The sequence below is a fragment of the Lagopus muta genome, chromosome 11 (genome assembly GCF_023343835.1).
Source record: "Lagopus muta isolate bLagMut1 chromosome 11, bLagMut1 primary, whole genome shotgun sequence".
NCBI lineage: Eukaryota > Metazoa > Chordata > Aves > Galliformes > Phasianidae > Lagopus > Lagopus muta.
The window spans coordinates 12808717-12828524 of NC_064443.1; the positions used below are offsets into that span (position 1 = coordinate 12808717).

At 40.0% G+C, this 19808-nt stretch overlaps 1 protein-coding gene across 2 annotated transcripts in view; it reads left to right on the forward strand.

The window, feature by feature from the left end:
• Nucleotides 1–19808, forward strand: part of PTPRG (protein tyrosine phosphatase receptor type G) — a 377855-nt gene that overhangs the window by 138786 nt on the left and 219261 nt on the right. Inside the window, exon 1 of one of the 2 annotated variants that reach the window (XM_048957892.1) lies at nt 10897–11012. The exons of the other annotated variant lie outside the window; for it this stretch is intronic. Coding sequence (XP_048813849.1) covers nt 11003–11012 — 10 coding nt within the window. The 5' untranslated portion in view covers nt 10897–11002. Of the gene's footprint in view, nt 1–10896; nt 11013–19808 lie in introns of those variants that run through there. 2 annotated transcript variants of the gene reach the window in all.

Genomic DNA, 19808 nt, shown 5'->3' on the forward strand with positions numbered 1-19808 from the left:
TATAATAAATATCTGGTTTAGCCTGATAAGAGGTGAGATGGTTCATAAAACGCTGGATGAGTAAGCCTAAAGAATCTGTTTAATTGAATCTTCTTAGTTACAACGTCACAGTCGTCGAAAATAGAGGTCTGGGGAATTGTGGTGAAGTGCTGCTTCGGCGTTTTCTCCTTGGCGGATGGGATTGGTTATGATCCCAATTTGGGTCCCAGTGAAACCAATTGTAGGCACAGCAAACAGGGCAGTGACTGTATGGAAATGTGTGCGTGTGGGCTGAGATGCACACCGCTTAATTTCACAGGTCAAGTGAGAAAGCAAGGATGATTTTAACCACAGTGTTTGAAGTAGCAGGAAAATGTGTTTCTTAATGTCCCCATATTTTCCTTTTCTTTTAGAAACAGTGTGCTGTATTGCATAGGGAATGCTTAACAGTTGTGTCTCAGAGTCCCCATTGTTTACTGCCATGACCTTTTAAATCTCTCAAAGGTTATGGGTTTCTTTCTCAGCGTAAAATGAAGCTTAAATTTAATTTTCGTGTACCACTCAAATTGGCATGGCTTGGTTCTACCTGGGCTGAGCCAGTTTCCCTTCCCCATCTGTGTCATCTGCTGGAGCTAGTTATGTAAGAAAAGGCTCTGAGAAAGGTTAGTCTGTGCTCCTCTGAAATATCCTTAATGTAAATATGAGACCTTTGTTTTAGGTGACAAAAAAAGAAGACAGAAGCGCAGAAGAAGTCTTTAGCTATTCATGTCATTTATAAACCTGAGCACGTCGAAGCAATTTAACGAGTAGTTAAGGGGATCATAAATCTTACGCTTAGGTAATAAATACCTGCATTATACTTGCCAAATACGAAGAAATGCTTATTTCATCAGACACAGGTCTGGGTTCTGACCTGCAGTTTTCTGAGACTTCTTAGAAGTTGCTTCTCATTTTATATCGTGCTCGTGCTGTTTCCTGCCATGCTGCAGCCTGCTCATCATCTGGGAAGAATCAATGTCAAGTTGTCAAACAGACTAATTGGTTTAATATTTTATAATTCTTTCACTTAAACTGGCTCTTAGCCGGTGATAAAATCACTTTTGTTTTAAATGTTAGTGTCTCTGGCAGATAGAAGTATTAGATACTTGGATAGGATTTTCAGAATTGCCCATGGCTTTTGGACATTTAATTCCCATTAATTTCCAAGAGGTTCTTTGCTTCCCTCAGGACACTTTTAAAATCTCAGCCTTTGTAAACCTTTTGGTAATGGCTGGTTTTAAAATCTTTTCAGCTTAATGGGAAATCTGTTCCTCATCCTGTTCCTACAACTATAACAGAAACGCAAGACTTTTCTTCGAGTTCTTGGCAAGAGAGAAAGCCAAAAAAAGCACAGATAGGGTCACAGCGATGACTTTGCTGCTGAGATCTGGCCACTTCCTTGGGAAGGAGCTCTGTTCGCCCTTGCAGCACAGGGTGCACGTTCTCTCCTCTATGTGAGTTGCTTCACCAGGGGGGTGAAGGGGCTCTTGGCACAGAAACCACCTGGTGCTTGTGAACCAGCAAGAGCTGCTGTTGTTCCCATTGGTCTGCTGCATACCTTCCTGTGTCCATGCAGGGAGCCATGCAGAAATTCCTGAAACGTTGCTAAAACGTGATGGGGAAGGAACTGAGGTAGCTCTCATCTCCTTTGAATTGTTGTATTTTGTGTCTTGGAGCACAAGCCTGTAATAGGAGGATACTCAGCTGGAAGGCTGTGCTGCTCTGAAGAGATTAGAGAAAGGCTGTTATTAGCTGCAAAACCTTTCTTGCAGGTATGTTCAGAAACGTACTGCTTAAGGAGCGTAGTAAATTCAGGGTTAAAACTAGTAAGTGAATTCAGAGCGAGACAGTCTGGCCTGTGAAATCTGGGCTGATGACTGGGAGAAAGCTGCAAGTGTAAAACAACGGAGCTGGAAGCTGGGAGGCACAGAGCTGAGCTGCTCAGCCTTAGGCGAGCATGGGAGTTGTGATTCACGTGATAAAAGCAGCCTGGCCCAACTGGGAGATTCTGCCTGAAACTTCACTCCTGCCCTGAAATCATCAGCCTTCATCTCTGTCTTGCTGACATTTTTTGGCTCAACCATTTGACTTGTCAGTAGCAAAAGACAATGTGAGAAAAAACATTTTGCACTTCATGTTGTTCCTTTGCATGTGTTCGAAATGGCTGCTGGGCAAGAGAAAGAAAGTCTTTTCCAAAGTTTAAGAAGGGAAAGTGCAACAGAGTGGCTCTGGGTCATGCTGTGTAGTCTGGCTGTGTCAAGTGTTAGCAGTAATCTTCCAGGAGTTACTTTTGAATGCCTGAAGCTCCAGAATGCTTTCCTAAATGGGACTTCTCTTCCTTGCAAGGAAGGGAGGAGAGCCCAAAGTGACCTTTGCAGTGACCTTGTCAAGCAGGGACTGCAAAAATTTTTGCTTCTGTTGATTAGAAACACCACTGTAAAAACAAAGGGCGTGTGGTATGCTATCTTAATTTTTCTGACTTGCATTTGTCTGCTGTTTATGAAGTCTTGTCCTTTGTCTTCAAAAGCACTGGAGAGATGCGCAGCATAAAAGGAGCGATCGTGGGGCCATCAGAGTGTCCCGTCTTTGTTGTTGTTTATACCCAAGTATTATGTTATGCTATTGGCAAAGTAATTTTCAGCTCCAAGTGAGACAAGATCAGTCACAGTGGTTTTCACAAGATTGATGTGAAGAGCTAGAGTGGTGCTAATTAATCAGAGATGGGAGAGCATGAGCCTGCATACTCAATTAGTGTAACATTTCCTAAATTGGAAAGGAGATCTGCCATACAGTAATTCTAAAGCAGAGGCTGAAGAGTGCAGAGATACAATTTCTAATGAACTACCTTAACTCATTACTTGAGCACTTGCACCCCAAGGCACAATTGAATGATGAGTCATGAGTGGTTTTCTGTTCTGAGTACTACAGTGTCGAGAATCCTCATGAATGCTTGAAAGTCAGTGTTTCCTTTTATTTAGATGTTATACACCTAAGGCTCCTTAATTAATTAATTTTTTATTGTAAGCAGGAAGAGGAATAGGTGCTTGTTACAGCAAAGCAGCATCTTTGATATCAGTCATACTGGTTGCAGCTGACTTACACTGCTGTTTGAAATCCAGCATCTTCTTAGATAAACTACAGGTTGTGATAGCTGCTACAGTACTCTAAATAATAACAAAGTGGTAGCTCCTGTTGTGTGGCAATGCTACACATGGAAGCTTAAAAATGAAAACTAATCTTCACCTAAAAAAGGGAAGAGTAGGACAGAGTACTTTGTGTAATTGATATTAATTAACTGCACTCTTGAAATCTAGTATTTGTGGCTGATGGTTTTTCTGCTTCTGAAAAGATATTTTTTCCTTGCCTATAGGTAGACTATGATCTGAAATAGCAGAAAATGTGAAATCTTTGAAAATAAGGTGATTTAGTGGTTTAGCAGCTTTAATTTTATCCAGATTTGTAGTTTCCATCAGGCGCAGCTGTTGAGTAAACCTGCAGAATGAATTAGAAATGAATTAATGAAGCTGTAAGACAAATACATTAGAATATTTCAAACAGCTCTCAAGGAAACCATTTTATTTAATTTTAGTCATGTAATGCCTTTATACTCTGAGCAAAATAAAGTACAACAATAGACTCAGATTCTAAATTGACAGCAAACTTATCATTTTTTTCCACAGGCTTCTTAAGGATGCAAACCCATACGATTATTTTCTGACTATTGTGTTTTGTCCGTATGGTTTATGAGGGAAATAAGCCCTACCTAACAAATATGGTCTGTGGCAGCTGGCCCTATACCTCCTACACCACTCCAGTGGCTATAAAACCAGAGATAACGGTCCAATTTCATTTGTAGTCATACTGCTATAAATCTGCAGTAAGTTCATTGGTCTGCTTCCAGCATTAGAAACCTAAGTTGTGTTTCTTTTCCCAATCTCTGTCATTTCAGCCCACGTTCTTTGTGATACAGCACGGATGAAATGTGCCTGGTATCTCTGATATCTTAAGTCAGAAACAGGTGACTCGGGTTTGAGTCTCCAAAAGTGCTCAGTTCAACAACCAGACAAGAGAGAGAGAAAGTGATAGCTTCTGGTCGGCTCACCCAACGTGCAAAATCCTCAGGCAGATTATGTGCCTCACTTCTGCCTCCCTTTTGTTGAAATGATCCTTGAAATACAGACTCCTGATGCCTCTGGGGTTGCTGAAGGAACCTGGTAACTGCTTTCTCTCTCAGTCTGTGGCTTGTGGTGATCCTCTGAGTGTGTTACTCCTGTGGCGTGGTGAATGCTGCCCAGCAAACTGAAGAATGTGCCAGCAGCTTTTCTGCTCTCAATCATTGCGCTCTCAAAAATTACGCTGTAGCTAAACTGCTATAAATCTCTGACAATTCAGCAGATCCTCCTTTTTTTAACTGAAATGCTACACCCGAGAATTTAATTTGGCAGAAGGAAGATGGTAACTGTATGGAAGGAGTGCTGGACTCGCAGTGGTAGACGTGTCTCGCTGAGCTGCTCTGTAGCTGTGTGAAACTGTCTGAAGATGGGTTTTTTCTTTGTTCTGCTTATTTGTGGGGCTTCATTATTTGCTTCACAGAAGTGCAGGTGCTTGGGAATCTGGATAGAAAGGTGTTAATGAGAAATAATTATTCCTGCCTTAAATTCAAGATGTACAAGTTAACCTTTTCAACTGACCAGACACAGGTCAAACTGAGTTTAGCCCATTCTAGGGACATTTTCAAGATCAATGTATGCATTTAAATTATTGTGCAGGAGAGTAAGTACTCTAGTTGGTAATGTATGGTAGATTTGTACTCCAAAAATGGTACTGTAATTACAGATCATGTGCTGGAGTTTGTCCTGGCCCACTATCTTGCATTACTTTATACCTTCCTTTTGCTATTGAGCGTGGCTGATAATGTTTAAATGTTACCTGTTCTGCACCCTGGAGAATCTCCTGAGGAAGCATGCGTGTATCTTTTTCTCACTTGGCTGTGCTTAGAGTCTGTGTGAGTAAAAATAAATAAAATTCAGGTCAATAAAATATAATAAGTAGCATGCCTGCTATAGGTACAAAATGATACTGCTGTACCTCAGAGAGAGTTGGATCATTGTACAGCAGAAAATGCTTCTTAGACAAAAATACGATCCATCCAGGATAAAATTTTCCCCATTTCTGTGTGACTTTATGGTCTAGAGAGAAAAAGCTTTTTCTTTTTTTTCCTTTTTCTCCCTCTTTGACCATAATTTGTCTCTTTGTTCCTACTTTGTTGAGTACTGTAATCAATCCCAATTATCTCTAGGTCTCTGCATCTGATTTCAAAGGATGGTATCATGTCATACTCAGAGCTATTGGGGTTACCAATTAGATAAAATGTTGCAGAGTGGGTTAATGTATTAGCAACCTTTGTTCGGAATATTTTTGCAGATAATCTGTGTCATTAACTAGTTGAACAAGGATACAAGTTTTGTCATTAAATGCAGCTGACTGAAAATTGACTTCAGTCTTCTAATTACATGGACAAACAGCCCTGGAAGCTGCCTCTGTTCAAACCATTGTTCTCTAATCAAAAGACGTTTGTGATAGAGCCATTTTTTTATGAGATGGGAAATGTGAATTGTTTGAAACTCGTTACCTTAATGTGATCTGTTACGTATTGATAAGGTATGTTCAGATGTCTTACAATGAAACGTAAGATCCTAGGTGGCTATGATAACAGTATTTTTTTTCCTTTGTATGGGAATCACAAATTTCTTTCTAATTTTAGCCTTGATGATAGCTGTACCATTCTGACATTTTCAGTGACTTATGTGAAACTGGGTGATGGTTTAGCCCCATTTCTGAAGAAGCAGACATTTTCTGTGGATGCAGTTCTTCTACCTTAACCTGTAAGAAGTACAATGAAAACTTGTGCTCAGTGGCCAAAGTCTCACAAATAAAAAAGATTCACAGTGGTGGACCACTGTTCTGACCCAGTGGGACATTCTTCAAGTTTGCAAGTTCTGAGGCTCTCTCCCCAGGAGGAGCTGCCAGGTCCTGGATGTGTGTTTTGTTAATGAATGCACCCAAGGATGACTGCTGGGGATACCATGTGCCTGGTATGGAAGATCTAGGGAGCACTTTGTGAGGTTACCTAAGCAATTTTAATGCAGAGCAGTTCTGAGTATGTGTTCTCAATTCTTTTCAGTCTTAGGGACTCAGTTCCTATTTAGGACCATTTGTTTGTGAGATTCTTGAGTTAATAAGTCTGTGTATTAACCAGTAGCTCTGGGTTATCTAATCCAGAAGGCTGGCTGTCTGGTGGGACTGCTCAGGTCCCGAACCAGTGGTCATGTCTGGGATTTTCTCAGTCTGCTTGCTAGAATCTTGACTGAAACGTACAAATTAAAACCTAAAGAGAGCCTTAGTGAGAAGGCCAAGCAGATAGAGAGCAGTGTGGAGACTGGTAGATGGCATAGTGAGACATAAGATAACTTGTACTGTTGTCCTCAGGCTGCATCTGTTACTAGAGATAAAACTAGGGGTTATCACAGCATTAACTTACCAAATATATATGGGCTGACAAAAAACAATTCCTGTGTTTCTTAATGTTTTCATGGTAATGCATCTTATGTTTCTGCATTAGGACACAACCTAGTTGCTCTGACTTCACCTCGTAATGCAGACACTGAACACATGGAGTAATCATATGTTCCCACCCATGTTCACATCAAGCATTTGCTGTTAATCATTGATAAATCTTATGCCAGGCCAGCTGTACAGCTTAATCTCTGCCCTCTGTGTGTTTGCACATAGCATGACGATGCATATTGAATCATATTGCAGATCATTTATTGACAGTGACTTTTAATAACCTTGTGCCCATCTCTGTGTTTAAGCGGTTTATCATCGCCTGTGTATCTACTAAATAAACTGAATGCAGTTATTTATAACAAAATGACTCTAAAGCTGTGAAGTGATTATGATATTTTTAATAAGCAAAGGATTTGGAAACAACTACGGTTTCCATTTTTGCAAGTAAATTAGTATAATTACGTGTTTTAGTTACTAAAATAAAAAAACAAATTGCAAAGCATGTTTTTATTCTATTAATAAACTTGGCCAAAATTTTGATTCTTCAAATATGTAAATATCTATCTAATAGAGAAGAGAGGATGAAGTAATAATAAGATAGCAGCCCTTCATTGCTGTGGATATTGGGTGGGTTTTTATTTTGTGGGTTTGTTTTAGTTTCTGAAACAGGACAATTAAGATAATGGTGAGGAAGTACCATATAGATGTAACAAGCATGTCCTGTTTTAGCCGAGTAAAGGTTTCTCAGTTGAATGCTTTAAGGTGCAGGTTGTTCACTCACTGCAGGCCCATATTGCAGGTCATCTATATATCATTTTTAAACTTGCAACTTTAGGAGCTATGACTTGAAAGTATTTTGCCCGCCTTTTTAAAACAATTTTTTTTCCCCTCGTACTTTTTTGTTTTGAAAAGCATGATAGAAGAGTGTTTAACTTGGGTTGATGAATCAAGGGTTAGGCTTCAGTGCCCTGTGTACCACGGTGTCTCAGTGGGGGCACGTTTGTCAGTAGGGATAAGACTCCTTCCTGCGCTGGGACCTTGAGTCTCTTTGCTCCCCACCTTGGTTCTCATATCAGTAAAATGGGTTCTCACTTATCTCTGTTATGTCCTCTGAGCGCTTCAGAGGGAAAGCAGTTGATATTTTGTAATTGAACTGTGTAAGGATAAGAGACATAGGAAGTGATGCAGTATCTGCTGAGATTGAGGGGTATCTTTCCTTTCAGTTAAGTAGAGGCTGAATCAGAAGCAAAGACCCTCAGCAGCCCTTGGATAGGAGCTCTGCACAGTGCAGTGTGTGTGTGTGTATGTACTGACCATCTAATTGTCAGTATGTGAAAGAAAATAAAAGGTTTTCGTATGACTGGTTTACAAAATGTTTCTGATTATTTGATCTTCATTACACAAACGCTCATCTGTTTTCTATTAGTATCTGGGTGTAAAGGCTTTGGTTTTTTTTAATGTTCTTTTGTAATTTTGTACAGGAACAATCAAAATATGAAGGGATTCTGCACTGGTTTTTATATTAAATCGGTGTTGATGGTCTTAATCTCATGAGTAATTAAAAACAAAGTCAACTTGGTACTTGATTGAGATGTAAAGATGTTGGTAATTCAGTGTTTCTACACTTCCTACTACCATGGTGTTTGGGGGGGTTGGTTTACATCAGCATTTTGCGGTGGTTTCAGAAAGAATCTTACATCCTTGGTGGCTGTTCAGTTTTATTTTGTTTGCTTGTTTTCTTCTAATAAGCTAATTTCAACATGAGTGTACTTTTGGCTTCAGCATGTAGGAGGTAAGATCCTCAAGAGCAGGTTGTAAGTAGGTTGCAGGTATTTGTGAACGCTGCAGAATGGTGTTACTGGCTGCCTCTGTCTTCCTGTCTGCCTAAACACTGAGGATACTGGAAGCACTATGTAGCATTGTAGGACAGGCATAGAAACTTATCCAGTGATTCCAGAGCCAAGAATTCCTTGCTAACTTTCATCCTTTGCATCTTTTTTTTTCCTACATGCTGGCTATGCAATAGCTCCACAATGCCACAATTGTTCACTTCCTTGCTGCTGGTTTAGTGCCAATTTCTGCCCTTATGTGATATAATTTTACGTTCCAGCCACTGGATTTGTCTCTTTGCTGAGTGGCAGCTCTCTCCTCCCGTTGTTCTTAATGCTGATCTTACATGAATCAAGTTAAATCAAAAAATGACTCATCAAATCTAGGATAGGAATGAGAAGATCATTTGGATCCTGGGGAGGATAAGGGGCAAAATCCTACCTGCTTTGTGAGAAACCTGTATTTTTTTTTTACCCCATTTCATCAATGCAATGGTGCTTTTTGTATAACATCTCCTTTTTCAATTTCCTTCTAAAAAAAAAGGGGGGAGGGGGGTTGGATAATGGAATAGCAACAATAGCCTGGCAATAATCTCAAACATATGTTGAGCAGTGAAAACACTGTTTTTGTCCTAAATGCTAGCTGTCTGCTTATACCTCCAAAGACTTTGTCAGCATCTGGTACAGCACCGTGCAGGGGATTCGTGTGACCCAAAGTCTCTCTCAAAACCACTGCTTTTCAAAGCAGCCTCTCATTCTTTGTTTGACCTGCAAATCTATATTCATTGTGTTCCATAAAGCACTGAAATTATTCAACTTAGAATAATTCTCTGAGAAAAACATCACTTCATACAGTGCTTGCTCCTTTGAGAACATTTTTAGTCATTTTACATACCAGTTTTGCTTGCAAAATACCCATTTCCTGTGGTGGTGTTTTTTCTCTGTTTATTAAATTTGTTTCTTTATATATGTTTTCTAAGTGTTAATTATCTGCAGATTTAGTAATTTGACTGTGTATGAAAATAATGATCTGCAGATGTTGGTTTGAGATTTTTTTTAGTGTAGGAATAAGTGATTTGCTTTTCTTATGGGAATGAAGAGTCCTCAAACTGGAGGTCAAAGCCCCAATCTTCAGTTCCTCGTTGATTGCAATGAAAACTTCACAGGTTGGAGGGAACCAGAAAGCTGTGGAAAGATTATGTGATCTTTGGGGCTTGAAGAAGGCTGTGTGTGTGGATGGAGCAGAAGCTGGGCACCTGCTGCCTTTGGAAAACCTGTCCCTATGGAGAGGTGTTGGAGCCACGGTGCTGGATGTGCTGGAGGAAGGCACCTTCCAGGAGCACTCCCAGCCCTCGGCCACCTATTGCTGAAGGAGCCTGGAAGCTGGCAAATTAATTTTTGCCCTATTGAAATTAAACACAAATAAATAATTGCTACAGTGCGATGGTGCATTTTAATATAAGCAGTAAATTCACAGGGAATTGTATTTATCCTGAAACAAGGAGGCACGGTGTATCTTTGGTGATTTATACGTGCAATCTGCCAAAGTACTGAGCTAATATTAATTTGTGGGAGACATCAACCTTACTCTGCAAGATAATTTAGATTATTCCTCATACAATCCCAATGCATTCATGTGAAGCTGCGGGAACAATAAAAATATAAATAAAAGACTTAAAACTAGAAATGCTTATGGGAAAGAAAAAGTCCCATACATCTCTAAATAAATCTTAGTCCTTACATGCTGATTCATTTCTTAATTCTCATTCTGTATCTGTATATTTTCTATAGTTTTCTTGCCTATGTTCATCACCGTGGTTTGAATGCTTTCAGGTAGTCCATTAGGTAGCACGTTCATCAGATCATTATACCCTGTCACCGAGGAGAGGATTAAATAGTGATATTGCACCTATTAATCTGGGAAACTGTGCTTCAATTACAGCAGACCAGAGAATGGATGAAGAGATGAGTTTTATTGGCGTATGGTTTTGATAGCATACGGATGTTGGACTTAATTTTTTTTCAAAGATAAATGCGTTAGAAAAAGCAAATGGAAAATTATCTGAAAGTCCACACAACAGCAGAAATGCCTGTATTTTACCAGGTAATTACCAAAGAACGTAGAGTAGTGATATGAAGAAAAGAAAGTTACAGCCTGTCTGTCCAAGGAGAAACTACATATATTTAAGAACTATCATGCAAAAAGGTTGCAAGTCTCCAAGGAAGGGATGGGAAATAGAAGAATAATTGAAATATATTTAGATAAGAATGTATCAGCTGCAGAGGGAAATAAACCAGTAAAATTACATCTCCTGCTAGCTGAAAAGTTACAAATTTGATGTGCTAACACCTGGGATTGGAGAGGACGAGTGAACTTCAACCAAGGCATGATTAAATATTAAATAAAAATTTACAACCATCTCCATGCAGCTTTCACAGTCCACCACAGCTGTGTGCAGTGGGACATAAAAGACCCTGTAGGCAGATGGTGTTAGCTCACTGGAGCTAGGTGGAAAAATTCAGAAGTTACACAAAGGTTCTCAAACACAGGCATTGCATCCCAGCAGAAGAAACAACCGCTGAGGATGGTGAGCTGTAAGAGTTTTGTAATTTTTACATTTATTCTTTTTCTTTTTCTTTTTTTTTTTTTTTTAAAGTTTTTGTCTACATAATTGAAAGCTTTTCAGACTGTTGTGTTTTTCTACAACATAAGTCTCTGCCTTGTTTGCATGTAATAAGGACTGCAGTCACTCTTAGTGTGTGGTCTGAGATGGCTGTTGACAGAGCAGGAGGGGCATCAGCAGTGGCTGTGTGCCCACTGTGGCCTCTTCTGAGAATTGAAAGGTCCAGGTTTAATGCATGAAGTTGTCCCTTAGCATAGTAGGCTAAATACTGCTTCTGCAATGACTGAAGCCCCTGTCATAGAGCCCCAGGCTGGAAGGATGAGAGATACCATGCATAGGGTTGTGCGGCTCGGGTTTGGTTGTCTGTGCTCTGTTCCCAATGCCTCGTGACATCAGAACTGTGGGAACTGAGCAGGGGAGAAGTTAACTGGAAGAAAGTAAAAACAAATGTGAAATGGCCTTTGGGTTAAAATACCACCGTAGGGAAAATGCAGAGATTGCTTCCTGAATGCTTGTGTGCGAATGTTTCTCATAAACGCAATGAGATTTGGTGGCTGCATTGTGTGTGCTTGCTTTGTAACAGAAACAAAGCTGTCTAGAGAGCAAAGTGCAAGCACAGAAATTGTACTCATTCACTGTATTGCTGTACTCTCGGTTTCTTGCCACTTGTAACTTGTATATCTTCTTTTTTTTTTGCTAGAACAATTAGCTCATCCCTACTATGCTCTCTGAAAGCATTGGTGATGAGCAGTTAATTATGAAATAACTTTACTGCAGTTTCTTAAATGCAGTTTGTTGATTGACCAGTGACAACATACTAATTATTACCTGTAACTGTCTTTCAGATTTATCTTGTTTTACAGGAAGCTTCACATTATAATGGCAACCTTGCTTTGCCTCCAGTCCCCTAGAGACTGGCCTAAGTAATAATCACTTGTAAATGCCTCTCATTTGTGTTCTGATTCACACTCATTTGGTCCTTTCCAGGTCAGGCCTTTCACATTTATGTTTTCCATCCTTAAGCAAAACAGTATGTTGTGCAAGAATGAATAATAATTAAAAAATAAACCACTGAAGGATTTATGCATGGATGTCTCCCCTTTGGCAGTAAGAGCTTTGCCTCAAGACTTCTGGAAAGGCTCCTTCCAGGTATCTCCCTGCTGCTTCAAGGAAATACGGACTGCTTTCCTTCTGCTAGGTGATTTCTTTTTATTGTTACTATTTTTTTTGGTGAAAACTTGGAAAATTGCTTTTGACCAATTTCACAACCTGAGATGCAGATCAGGTGGCTTAATTTTTCAGGCTAGATCTTCTGTTCACTTGTCTGTCCTCTCAGAAATCTTTGTGGCCCCTGAACATGATGGGGCAGGAAGAATGGGGTTAGGAGATGGGTGAATGAGTTACCTGGAAACAGAGGCCAAGGTGTAGAAAAGTGTCTCTATGACTCTCCATGAAAGTGATATGGCAGTGGTGGATTGGTGGTTGAACTGGATGTTCTTAGTGCTCTTTCTGACCGTAGTAACTTTGGGATTCTAAGGCTGCTGCTGGGACTGTGATCTCAGCTGCTGAGAGTGCCTTGATGCTGGGGATGAGGAACCTTAAATCACATTACGCCCATCGCTGGGTATCAGCAGGGCTAATCACAAGCTGCAAGGTCCTCTGGAAATTTGACTTCTCTTAGTTCTGCTGCCTGACCTCCCACATGTGCAGGGATGGGCTCCTGTGGGATGCTGAGCACCTCCAGCTGACGTAGTCTGATCATTGCTATTTATTTGCCATCAGCCTCTCCTGGCTCTTCCAGGTATTTAAAGATTTTATGGTGCATAATCAAACCTCTTCTAAGCAATTCTGAATAGGCATTAGTGAAGAGAACATGGGAAATCATCCCGTGACAGGTTTTAGTCATGACATTTCTGAAGTGCTTTTGCCTGCTTATGCCAAGGAAGGAGAGCTCCATATATCTGTGTGCATTGTCTCTGTGAGTAGCAATGAAAAAGATAACTGACCACTCAGTTTTCTGGGAAAGAAAAGGGCATTATCAGCGAAGATACTGGAAAAGTTAATTAGAATACGAAATGAGGAAATATTTTACTGTCATTACTTAAGCTTTCCAAGGAAAAGAGATAACTTAACATTAATTGCCTATCAGAGAAATGGTGGAGGATTATGATGGATGAATATGTGGGATACAGGATGGATGTTCAGATCCAGGAGAAATAGGGCAAAACAAATAATAATTTGTGAATGTATATGTGGTGGAAGTAGCTGAAAAATGTTTTTAAAATTAGATTAATCTTGTGTGTGCATGTACATGCATTTTTCTTATTGGATTAGTGGGGACATCTTTCAGAATTATGAAATACAAGCTGTATTCTCCAATGCTGAGAGCTCTTCTAATTGCTAGAAGTACAGTAAATGTCCCTATCATTCTCCGGGTTTAATCTCAGCATAATTAGCTCCTTGCACAATAGAGTGTTTAATTTGAATGCCTGCCAAGGCTCATTAAGTTAGAGAAGTAGTTCCTGAGATCTCTGTTGTTAAAATTTGGACTCTGGTATGAGAGAATTTTCACTGAAGGTGTCACAGAGTTCTTTTTGATATTCCACTATTAATTTTAGGCAGGAAACTAAATATTTAAAGAGATACTGATGCATCTTTCCACCAAATTCTGGAAGCTGGCCTTCACACCTTGCTCTGAAGTATGTCTGCAGCATAGCAGATCTTTAAGAGCAAAGTGGGACAAAGCAGTGTGCAATTAGTACTGCCTTGAGAGCATCAGAGAATATTTTTGTCTGTGTGTATATTCATTTTTGCTGGTGATAGCTGCAGAATAATTAGTCCTTCTAATTAGAAGAGGAACCTCTATAGTGAACACTATCGTGACTTACTTGTACTGATGAAATCCTTCCATCAAAGATTTTCCCTCATTAAACTGATGTTTAAAATGAATTCTTGACTCTGATTATCTCTGTTCTGCTTCTTTGAGTCCTTTTACCACTGCAGAAGCTCTTTCTGCTGTATGCAGCTGGCAGCAGGACTGACTGCACTGTTGGCAGAGGGTAATTGTATTCCTCATCTTACCTGGCAATTACCTGTGACTCATTTATATCGTCACCTCAATTAAAGCACTGCTAGGCCGCGTCATCCTGATAGATCTCGTACTTCTCCTTTTCAGATTGGAATTCTAACAGTGGTGCTTCGTGTCACTTCTAGACTGAAACTGTACGTCAAAGGCTGTAACTAAAATGTTTGAAGCATATCAAAAGCCAAGCAGATAGTATGTGAAGTTTGAGGCTGATTCTTTGCAGAATTACATGTTTCCTTACACCATTGGGACCCCATGTGTTGTCTGTTGCTGAAGGTGTGTGATGGCTGTGTAAATAGCGAGCTGATGGGAAGGGAAAAAGCCTCTTGAAAAATGGCAAATGACGTTGCTGCAGAGCCCATTCTTTTCCTTTGGGAATGGATATTTTGTTCCTTTCCAAAATCTGATCTTCTTAGATTGATAGAACAGATAGCGCCTCTTCCTTTAGCATGCAACAGTCTCAGGACAGTACAGGTTATATGATTAAAAAAACAAACAAACAAACAAACAAAAACCAGTGAAGAATCAGCCCCCTTGAGTACAGAAATATACAGAAATGTATTGTGTTCACTGCTGACATTGCTCAAGTCTGAAATTTCAGAAAGCTGTACCAATGTCTTTGCATATACATCTTGTACTTTTTCATGCCAACTTGTGTTTCCTATCTCTTGAGATTTCACAGTGCTAGCCCAGAACTAATGGACATGGTTTTATATTTAAATTGCCTGAAATATATTGGAGGGCTTCAGTTGCTCCATCTTGGTTTATGCACATGTGAAATAAATAGAAGCATTTCTGTGGACCAGATTTCTTCACATGTAGCACATTATCTGCATGAGATTCTAAAATGCATCTCCATTGTAGTGACTGTGGCTGTGCAAATAAAAGGCTTACTTCCCATTCTGCTGCATTTGAGACAGCCTGGCAGAGACATACAGACATCAGCCTTAGAGACAACAAAAACCAACCAAATAAAACCTGTCTGAGCTCTGTTCCTGACACAGTGGTTTGGAGGAGGAAGGTTTTGCTTATCTCTGTTTCCAGTCTCCACATCATGCACCTAATAATTTTTTCATGTTACTTGCAGGCTCTTTGAGGCAAGAACTGCCTCTTCTGTTTGGACAGGACACAATTGGATCCTGGGCTCAGCTAGGCCTCTGACTTGTACCAGAGTACCAACGTAATTGATGCTGCTTCAGACAGCTGAAAGATGTATGTGGAAGATGAATTAGTTATTTATTTAAGTAATACCTAAAGAGCTTAGATGGCAAGGTTTGCATGAATAGCACGTGACTTGAAAGCAGTTCTACATGCTATCTGCTTTTTGCCAATGCAGGTGATGAAGTATATGAGATATGTTTAGTGTGTGATCCCATTGCACAACAACTTCTTTGTTTCCATTACTGACTCATAGTTGCACCTGTTCCTCCATAACTTTTGTGGTTCTGGAAAGCACAGATAGTAGTTCTGTGTTCATCTTCCATGTATAATTCCAGATCTTTAAAGATTGCTAATATATTCTTCTCATTCCACCCTGAATGTTCTCTTTTTCAGGTCTAGAATATTTTTTACCCTTTTGAAGCCGAAGCCATTGCATATAATAGAGTAATGGAATCATATGAGTTGGAAGGGACCCTTCCAGGCCTCCTTCTCCAACCCTGCAATGCACAGGGACACCTACAGCTCCATCAGGTGCTCAGAGCCCATCCAGCCTGATCTTGGGTGTCTCTGGGGATGGGGCACCACCACCTCTCTGGGCAGCCTGTGCCAGTGCCTCCCCACCCTTATTATAAAAATCATTTACTGTGGGCATCCTTGCTGCCTTTCCCAATGACTCTCCTATATCTTGTTTGGGACAAGTTTACAGAACGGCTCTCAGCATTTGGTGACATGCATTTCTAAGGTGATTTTGATGGTGTTTCACTTTCCCCAGTACTTTCGTTGTGGTTCCTCATGGTTTTCTTTTCACTGAGACCGATATGGAGCACTGAGGTGACACACTGAGAGTTGCCAGCCTGAGTGATTGCTCTGAAGTCTTCCCTGAATATTACTTGCTAATTTCAAGTCTGTCATTGTATATATAATTAGAGTTGATTCGGCATTGATTGTCATTGAATTTCATCTGCTATTTATTGTGCAGCACTGTGAGAACCTTGTACAACTCTTATTTTTGGTGCAGTACAAGTAGCAAGGTCTGCTGATCACCAGACTTGTTTATTTTTAAATTACCCACAAGCAACTTGAATAATGTGTTCTTTTTTAAAAATGTTTTACTTTTACTCCTTTTCCCAGTTAAGAGTTAAGCATCTGTCTTGAGAGAGATTCCCTTCAGTGTCAACTTAATATTGACTATTTATTGCCACTGTTTGTTTCCTATTTTTAACCTATATTGCACCAACTAAATATGCCATATGAATGTTTATTTGTTTTAATAAATTAATGGTGCCCCACCTAAAATGTACTTATTTTAGTTAAAAGTAGGTTATAATGTTACAACTTAGATTAAGTGGGAACAGATTTATGTTCATTCTCCATAAGACTTCTCACCAGGCTTTGTATCAATTTAATATAAATAGATTAGAATTTAATTTGATATCATAGTTCATAAGAAATCTTTACAGAGATGAGCATATGTGGAGCTGACAGTAACATTTAATTCCAAAATGTGCAAAAAAAAAAAAATCAATAAAATCTATTTTTAAATAAATTGGAGCCCTAAGGCAGCTGCTTAATATATAAAGTTACTGCTTTGAATTTATAATCTCTAGATTTGTCTGAGTCACTGAATTCAACTAAATATTTCAGCATTTAATAAAACCCTTCCATGTATTATTTTTTAAGGATCTTATAAATCACTATTTAGAGACCTCCTCTTCATCAAATAATTAAGAGCAATGAACGAAGCAACCAGTCTGGAAGTCAGGATAATGCTGGTCACTCTGAATTGTTACTTTAAAAACAAAACAAAGAAATTGAGGTGTAGATGCTTAAAATCTGCATCCCTGCGTGCTTACAACTTCTGATTACATTACTGACGTATGAGGATTGTGAGCTGTAGATAGAGCTGTTCTTGGTAGCGCCATCTTTTCTTTTCTTAGCATATTGTGTGCTCTTTTTGGATTGCTGTAGACAGGAGCCAGGGTGTAATGCGCCACAGGGCTTCTAGCAGAAAGCAGAGGTGGGCCAAGGTTTCCAATGGCTGGTCTGTAAGGGCTTGGTGCTTCGCCTTGTGTGAGAGCCGTTCGTAAAGCAGGGTCTGTGGCTGCTCTTCCATTAGCACAGCCAGACATCTGCAAAATATAATATTGATTCGACATAAAAGGGAGAGCATGGCCCGTAGTCCTGCGGTTCTGGGTAGCCGAATCCTGCCGTTCCTAGTGCTAATGGCTAAATTATGACCTCAGCCCTGTCAGCCTGAATCTGGCCCTGCTGGAATCAATAATGCAGTTGGAGTGGAGCTATATTTTGCCTTTCATCTCCATTAGGTCTGGGGGTTGACAGTGGAGAGTGGGAATTGGCGGCTTGCCTCGGACTACAGAGATGGCCAAAAGTATGAAAATACGATCTTGTTGTTAGCTCAAACAAACGCCTGCCACAGGCTACTGAATCTTATCACACTTGTTTTGCTTGTGAAATATTGTTTGAACTGCAGCGATTACTCAGCCACTCTTTTATTTCCATTCATACTTAATCTATATACTTCCCCAAGGAGGAGGGGAGTTATTTTATGCTTAATTAAGTGTAAATAAGTGATTGCCTGCTTCTTTTTTTTGCCATTTCCTGGTCTTTTATTTGTTCATTTACGTGCATGTTTTTGCTGTGTCCTGGGTGCTAAGTAAACTGATGAAGTGCTTTGTGTACCCTGCCAATAAAATGTGAAATATGGTTCCTATTTTCCTAATATTATTCTGGGAGCTTTGCAGCTGGAACTAAATTGCCACTTTTCTTGTAAATTGAGTTGTAAGGTGCTTGTGCCAAAATGACAGGGAAGTTGCTTGAGAAGTTGGATGAATGCAGGCCTTCCTTTGGCCAAATTACTGGGAACCCAAGTTTAAGTGTATTGTAAGGGTGAAGAATGTGTCTGTTGTCATGTTCGCTGGTAATGTGGCCCATGCTGGCCACGAGCCACTGAGCTCCCAAGGGGATTACTTTTGTTAGAGATTTATACAGGAACTGGAGTCAGCAGAGAGGCTGGCAGAGATGGTGAGGCAGAAGTTAGCGACCTCTTCGCTGTTCCTTTGTGACACTTTTAAATCATTGTTTCCAGCGAAGGTGTTCCAATTCTGGAGGTTGCAATCTTAGAGAATGGTGGAAAGCAGCCACAGACTGCTTGAAAATAGCTGTGCCCTGTAAGAACTAACATAAAAAGTCACAGTTATTAATTTATGAATGTAAATATATTCATTTCTATCTCTGTTCTTTGTTGGGCAGTTCAGCAGATGACTCCCTCTCAGCCCTTCTAGATGTAGTCAGTAAGCATATTTGTCTCTTTCAGTAACAGCACTTCACCTGCACGTAGCTTTTAATCTTGGTTTTATGTAACCTCTCACTTCCATGCAGTCAAGTGACTGTACGGGAATGCTAACTTTCATTTTTCATAAAGGAATAGGAGCATTCTGTCCTGCTTGGAAATATGACTGCAGCACACTTATAAATTATGCCCTTCGATAATCTCACAGCAATGCTCCTTCTTCCTTTAGCTTTGATTAAAGGTCTGTGTCGTTCTAGAGACGTTAGGCTATTGCAGTATTTGGTGATTGGGATTTAGCAGCAATTCTCTAACATTTAAAAATGTACATTGCTGCTGCTGAGATTGCTGTGAGTTTTTGGAAAAATGCAAACTAAGGATTATGGCTTTAATAATTATGTGGGGTTTTTTGTTTGTTTATTTTTGTTTTTGTGTTTTATTTGTGTTTTTTTTGTTTGTTTGTTTAGTTTTGCATTATTAATAGCAGCTGTTTTGTATGCATTCAGAATATTTCGTGTTTATGATGCTGAGGTTCATCTTGCTGCACAGCTCCTGTCGGTCCTTTGGGTGGCTGTGGGCTCTGCATTCCCTGCAGCTCAGCAGTGCTTTCTGCAGCTTTTGTGGAAGACGTTTCCTTTATGCATTCCCTGTCTGGCACGCGATAACGTCAAAATGTGCCTTCATGAAATCACTGAGGGATTGGGAGCATGGAGGAAGTTTTAGAAACTGCAGTGTGCTGTTCTAGGAGCTATCATCTATCAGTACACAGAAGCACTGTGTGTGGAGGGGAGGGTGGTAGTGGTGTTGTCACCACTTCTGTTAAACAGATAATTCAGGTCCTTATCAATCACTTCAGTTTTTATTTCCAATTTTCGTATACATTGCTGTGCTTTAGACTGATAGAGGTCAACTTTGTCCAGTGTAAGGTCCTGGACGTAATCAGTGTGTGAAAATAGCCAACAACCATGACTAGAGCTGACTGCAGTTGGGCTGAACGTTAATGTGTTGCTTTATTAGCAGAAAGTGATGGAAACCTAAGGTAATAGAGCCAGGCATTCCCTCAGCTCCTGCTTCTCCCAGCAGGTTAGGGAGGAAGCCTGGCTGGCTGATGGCTGTACCTCCCTTGAGTAGCTTGGGTTGAGTGCAGTGAAGAGTGAACCAGGCTTGCTGTCAATGGAACAAGGCAGAGGCAGTTTACTTCTGTGGGACACCTT